The 6,549-nt window shown below is 35.7% G+C and overlaps 1 protein-coding gene across 1 annotated transcript; it reads right to left on the reverse strand.

The window, feature by feature from the left end:
* Nucleotides 1–2,825: 2,825 nt before the first annotated feature.
* LOC111903865 (expansin-A11) lies at nucleotides 2,826–4,354 on the reverse strand. The gene is made up of 3 exons (XM_023899618.2): nucleotides 4,166–4,354; nucleotides 3,560–3,881; nucleotides 2,826–3,447 (listed from the first exon to the last, which is right to left on the reverse strand). The coding sequence occupies exons 1-3, from the start codon at nucleotides 4,296–4,298 to the stop codon at nucleotides 3,141–3,143; spliced, it is 762 nt and encodes a 253-aa protein (XP_023755386.1). The 5' UTR covers nucleotides 4,299–4,354; the 3' UTR covers nucleotides 2,826–3,140.
* Nucleotides 4,355–6,549: the final 2,195 nt, after the last annotated feature.

The following is a 6,549-nucleotide window of genomic DNA, read 5'->3' on the forward strand; positions in this document are numbered from 1 at the left end:
AAAAGAAGGGACTGCTTTAAGAAAATCTCAGAATTAAAAAAACTCAAAGCGGCTGACTTGAAGCAGAAATCTCGGATCAAATGGATTATCGATGGGGATGAAAATACCCACTTCTTTCATGGCCAGATAAACAATAACAACCAGAAAAATAGAATTGACGGGCTCATGATCAATGGTACCTGGTGTAATGATTCTGAGAAAATCAAACACGAAGTTTTTAAATTTTTTGCAAACAAATTCAAAGAAAACTGGCCCTCAAGGCCTAAACTAAGTAACAACCATTTCAAGTGTATTACCCCTGTTGACTGCCAAATGCTTGAAGGTCCCATCTCGTTGGAGGAAATCAAAGCGGCAGTGTGGGCGTGCGGTAATGAGAAAGCACCGGGACCCGATGGATACACATTCAAATTCATAAAGAAGTATTGGGAAGTGTTGGTGGGTGACATTTCCGCAGGGGTCAAATTCTTTGAATATCACGGGAAACTTGACAAGTCATGCAATTCATCATTCATCTCACTTATCCCTAAGATCAAAGACCCCATCTCGCTATGGGATTTCAGACCTATCAGTCTGATTGGCTCCCTGTACAAAATCATAGCCAAGATCCTAGCGAGTAGAATAAAGAAAGTGATGGGGAAATGTATCGATAATGTGCAATCGGCGTATGTAAAAGGCAGGAATATTCTTGATGGGCCGCTAATAGTTAATGAGATATGTTCTTGGGCAAAGAAGGTGAAAAGGAAACTCCTGCTCTTCAAAGTGGACTTTGACAAAGCATTCGATTCCATTAATTGGGGATTCCTTGACTCAAATCTAAAAATTATGGGGTTCGGTGATAAATGGAAAGCATGGATCAAGGGATGCCTTGAATCATCCAATGCATCAGTCTTGGTTAATGGAAACCCGACCAAGGAATTCTCTATCTCAAAAGGGGTTCGATAGGGGGACCCACTTTCACCGTTTCTCTTCATCATCGCAATGGAGGGACTAAGTGCGGCTATGAAGGTTGCATATGAGATTGGCGTCTTTAAAGGTTTAGTTCTACCACACGGTGGACCAACCATCTCTCACCTACTTTACGCCGATGACGCATTGTTCGTAGGAGAATGGTCGAAAAGGAACATAAAAAACCTTGCAAGGATTCTAAATTGTTTCCATGTATCTTCGGGTCTCAAAGTTAACTTTGATAAGTCCAAGGTTATCGGTATAGGCGCTGACTCGCATGAAGTATCCAGTTGGGCAGCTAACCTCGGTTGTAAACCAACATCCCTCCCATTCACTTATCTCGGGGTCCCAATCGGAGCGAACATGAATCTATCCAAGAATTGGAAATCGGTGATCGACAGATTTAATAAAAAATTGTCCATTTGGAAAACTAAAACGCTATCGTTCGGTGGTAGACTAACATTAATTAAATCGGTATTGGGAAATCTACCAAGTTATTACCTCTCACTCTTCGTTGCTCCGGAAGGGGTAGTAGAAAAGCTGGAAAGAATTCGTAGGACATTTTTGTGGGGGGGGGGGGGGGGGGGGGGGGGGGGGGGGGGGGGGATCTGAAGAAAAAAGATGCATTCATTGGGTCTCTTGGGACAAAGTGACTGTTTCTAAAGAAGATGGTGGTCTCGGGGTCGGCAGCATTAAATCGCTAAACATCTCTCTTATTACGAAGTGGTGGTGGAGATTAAGGTCGGAACCGGCAGCTCTTTAGGCCAATGTTATAATCAGCATGCATAACCTAAAAAACAAACATGACCTCTGTTATGCCAATAAACGCATACCAGGCACATGGAAAAATATTGCAAGTATTGGCAAGCACCTCCAAAAGAAAGGCATCCCAATTGACTCGATGTTATCCAAAGAATCTACCCCCACTGGCGTTGGCGTTGCATGGAAGTGTCATCTCATGGATGACGGAACTTACTCAGTCAATATTCTCCGTAAAAAATTGGATTTCAACCCCAATACAAACATTGGACATTTCACATGGTTGAAGGAGGTTCCAACTAAAGTTAATTGTTTCATATGGAGGGCTAAATTAGGCAAAATACCATCTGTTGTTGGTCTCATGTCTAGAGGGGTAGTTTTGGAAAGTCCTATATGCAAACAACGTAAGGAAGCCAACGAATGTTCAAACCATGCTCTAATTGGATGCATATATGCGAACTCGGTTATGCAAGGAGTCTTTCAATGGTGTGGAGTTGTCATGGACAAATTATGTACAGTGAACGATATGATCACATTCATAAATTCGCGTTTCGAATGCTCGGAAAAAAGGAGAATGTTCATGGGAATATGTTACGGTATGCTCTAGAGTATATGGAAAGCAAGAAATGAAAGAATCTTCAAAAATAACGGGCTGTCCCCTTATAATCTTGTAGACATTATCAAATCCACCACGTACTTATGGATCAAAAATAGGGGTAAAAAAGACAACACGAACTGGTTAGCATGGTGTAGTTGTCCATTTCTTTGTTTGTAAACTGTTCTCTATAATTTGTACTTTCATCTTCCTCCTCTGGTCACTTGCTAGAGGTAGGTTTTTTATTATACATATTTTATTTGCCGGTTTAAAAAAAAAAAAAAAAAAAACAATTTATAAGTGCGATGGATATTATAGTAGCATTAGTAGACCCTCTATAAAAACTCTTAAAAAGCTCATACACCGATTGTTGATGATTAGCTCTTTCCTCTTTTCCCTGGATATTTAATGCAAAAATTCAAAATAATAAAAGCCCCCATCCACAACTGTCAGGTATATTCAATAGTCGGCGTGATAGTAGCTGCAATGTAATGTATTCAAGTATACAATATAAGGGCCCAAAATATAAATACACAATTTATCGTTTTATTTTCATAAAAGGTTGTAGCAATCACAAAAACAATAAAATGATAGCCTTGCATCAATTATTTCATAACTAATTTCATTTTTCACACAAAACATATAATAAAAAATAATTTTATCTGGTTCTTATCCATTATGATGTAAAAGCAATAAAAAATATTTTTTCACACTCATTAATTATAAAACTCGCATCAAATATTTAATAAAACAATAGAGAAATCCGACCGGCGGGCTGCTTGCTTTCACAAAAACAGTAAGCACGCCGCTGCCCTTCATTAAACCCTAAACCCGGTTCAATTTAGAACTGGACCGGGCTCGAGAACGTCTGACCGAATCCCCAATTCGCCGGAACAATATCGGAAAACGTTTTCGTCACACCGTCGGTGGTCGTCACCATGAACGACATCGATTGACCATTCAAGTAGGAATTCGATTGCCAATTAGCTCCCCAATTTCTCGACATCGCCATCCATCCCGTTTTCGATCCCTTCACTTTCACCGACTGAATCGATCCAGCGGCGCCGATGTTGCTTATCAGAACAAGCTCGAAGTAGTCTCTGCCATTAACGGTGAACCTAACTCCGCCGTGTTTCTTACACGGAACTCTGAAAAAAAAAAAAAACCCATAAATCAAAATCAATATAGAAACTACAAAGTCTTGATTTTTGATCCATGAGAGAGAGAGAGAGAGAGAGAGAGAGAGAGAGAGATTGGGACCTTTGGTAGATAATTGGGACGATTCCGCCTCTGTAGATTCCGATTTTCTCCCACGCAGGTTGCGCCATGTCGAAATGCTCTCGCGGCGGGTTGCACCATCCTCCGTCGTCACTCGGCTGAGCAAAATTTGGTGGGCAGAAGTTTGTGGCGGTGATTGTTACCGACGTTCCTTTGATGCACCACCGTGGGTCCGCCTTGTAATCGCATATGAGTTTGTAGCATTGGCCGCAGGCGGCGCCGTCGTTGAAGAGAGCAGTACTTAGTGCAGCAGTTCTTGTACCATATCCCGTAGAGTACAAGTTACCATATCCACAAGCACCCCCTGCAGTAATTAACACAAAACAACCTTTAATAATAATATAATTAAATAAAAATAAACACATTTATCAAAATATATCTCACAAATAACTTACACAATTACAAGGTTAATACTAATACATGTTGAAATATTACTAAATCGATAAATTTAACTAAAAATACATATATGCATGTGTACACATTTTAAAGAACCTACTGTATACATAAATGTGCATTACATATGAATATACTCAGAAAACAAATAGAAATTAAGACATTGCAATTAGTCGATTTGGGATGAATGCATACCCATTGTTCCAGAAGCATCACTGCCACCATAGAAGGTGGCATGAGCACTGGTCCAGCCTGAAGCAGTAAAAGCATGGACATGAGGTAGGAGAACATATAGAAGGATTAGCAATAGAAACCCAAATTTCGCCATTTTTGTTCTGCAAAAGAGCTGAAGAAGATGATGATGATACGGAAAGATGAGGAGAATATGAGGTACTTAAATAGTAACAAATCCAACAATGTCACATGTAAGTCTGTAAGTAGGGAATAGAAATTAAATATGTACATTATTAATATATTATAATAGAATTATCTGTGCACAAGAATCAAGAAATTCTTGAATTTGATTGCAATTGTTCATACGTTGTATCGCAACACATGGAAAAACCTACAGAAGATCCTTCAATCCCAATGGACCGAACTTCATCAAATTGGCTAAATTGATTCTATTTTTTATTTATGTTACAGACTTTTTAGCCGATAAGCTTACTCTTATGTATATGGAGTTTTAACCAAAATAGCTTATTGAAAAAACATAGAGAGAAAATTACTAAATTAGACAAAAACATCAATTATTTATTCGATTTTAACTAAAAATTAGCAATTGTATCAAAATAGCTCTTGAGTTTTGAAACCATAGATTTTTAGGTTAGTCTACTGATTCATTTTTTTCAACTATTGTTTCGTCTTTTCGTCTATTGTTTCTATTATTAAAAAATAAATAAATAAAATCATTTTTTAGACTAAAACCATAGGTATTATTTTACCTATGGTATTCTCTTGGTTGGGCTATGGTTTCATTTTTTTGTTATTTTTTTGGAAAAAAAAACAAATTTGAACCATAATACATTTATATACAATTTACAAGTAAATTCGAAAAATCAAAAAAAAAAAAAAAAAAAAAAACAAACAAACTCAAAAACACAGGCTTCATACGAAACCTACGGTGTACAAGTACACAATGCATAATTTGTGTAATGTATACTTGTACACCGTAGGTTTCGTACGGAGCCTACGGTTTCATATTTTTTTCGGTTTTTTTTTTTGAAAAAAAAAAAAAGAAACTATAGTGAAAGCAATGTTTTAAAAACCGTTTTTTTTTTAGTTGAACTGGTATGGTGATCGGTTCCCGGTTCAACTGGTTTAACCGGTTCGACCGCCGGGTCAACCGGTTTCTATATGTTTCATGTTTTTACCTATTTTCCTACACATACATACATTTACAAATCATGAATTTGATGTTTAAAAGTTCAAACATTAAAAATACACATAAAAATAAGTTGTAGATGAATCCAAATACATTAAAATAACACATAGCGATAAGTTTTAATATTTTACATCAATCTATATACGTCAAAAAGAAAAAAAATAAATTATAATACCGAAACAAAATATTGTTTTAGACGATTACAAACACATCAAAAACCTTTATAACATTTACCATATGTTTTATTTAAAGAAAACTAAATAGTTTGAAAAAAAAAATCATCAAAGTTATTATGTAAATGGTTTTTTTTTCAAGTGTTTTTATTCGGTTTAAAGTTTAAACAGTTCAACCGGTTTATTTTGACCGGTTCAACCGGGTTTTTCTAAAAACCGGCATGTTCATTCCGGTTCAAAAATCGATGTAAAACCGGTGATAATGGAACCGCTCCCTCCCCCGGTTCCCGGTCCAACCGGTTCAAACCGGTTTTTAAAATATTTACTGAAAGAGTAGACGGTCCACGAACGAGTAGTCCATTGCCCAAAGCAGTAGTCAAACTTCGAAATTTTCTGTTGACCGTGGTCAAACTATGTTTGACCGTAGAAGATCTTAATCGTCTACGGTTTTGTGGGCTATTTTGGGATAAATGGGTATTTTTTAGCTAAAAATGGATAACTCATTAAGGATTTAGGCTAGTTTAGTAATTTTTTAGTAGTCTATAGCATAGTTTTAAAATATTTATTAAAATAGTGTTTTTCTCAAAAAAAAAAATATTTTTTAGTTTTTTTTTATTATTTTAATTTTATTTAAATATCAATATTTTCTTTTATTTTATATTTTTACTTTTTTAAATATAATTTTTTTTATTTTCTTTATTTCAGTTTTTTTTTCTTTCTTTTAATATATGTTTAACATAGTATAAAAAACAAAATAACAAAAAAAGCAAAACAAAAAAAAACATAATTTCATGTATTAACATCAATTAAAAATAAAATGTTAGTGAATTATACTATTAGAATTGATTATTTCCATTCGTTACAAAAAAAATATCATGAAAAATAGTTTTTTCTCGTTCCTCTAGAAATCTTTCTATTATAATGATACTATGAGTGAGCAAAAACCGAACCGAAAAAAAAAAAAAACTTCGACATTGCAACAAACCGCAACTAAAAACCAAGGATGCGGATTTTATTTTTGC

The sequence above is a fragment of the Lactuca sativa genome, chromosome 9 (assembly GCF_002870075.4).
Source record: "Lactuca sativa cultivar Salinas chromosome 9, Lsat_Salinas_v11, whole genome shotgun sequence".
Taxonomy (NCBI): Eukaryota; Viridiplantae; Streptophyta; class Magnoliopsida; order Asterales; family Asteraceae; genus Lactuca; species Lactuca sativa.

Coding starts and splice junctions, on each gene's coding strand:
- LOC111903865 (XM_023899618.2), bottom strand. CDS start 4,298: ATGGCGAAATTTGGGTTTCTATTGCTAATCCTTCTATATGTTCTCCTA. Junction 3,882..4,165: donor TGATGCTTCTGGAACAATGG/GTATGCATTCAT, acceptor TAATTACTGCAG/GGGGTGCTTGTGGATATGGT. Junction 3,448..3,559: donor GTCCCAATTATCTACCAAAG/GTCCCAATCTCT, acceptor TTTTTTTTTCAG/AGTTCCGTGTAAGAAACACG.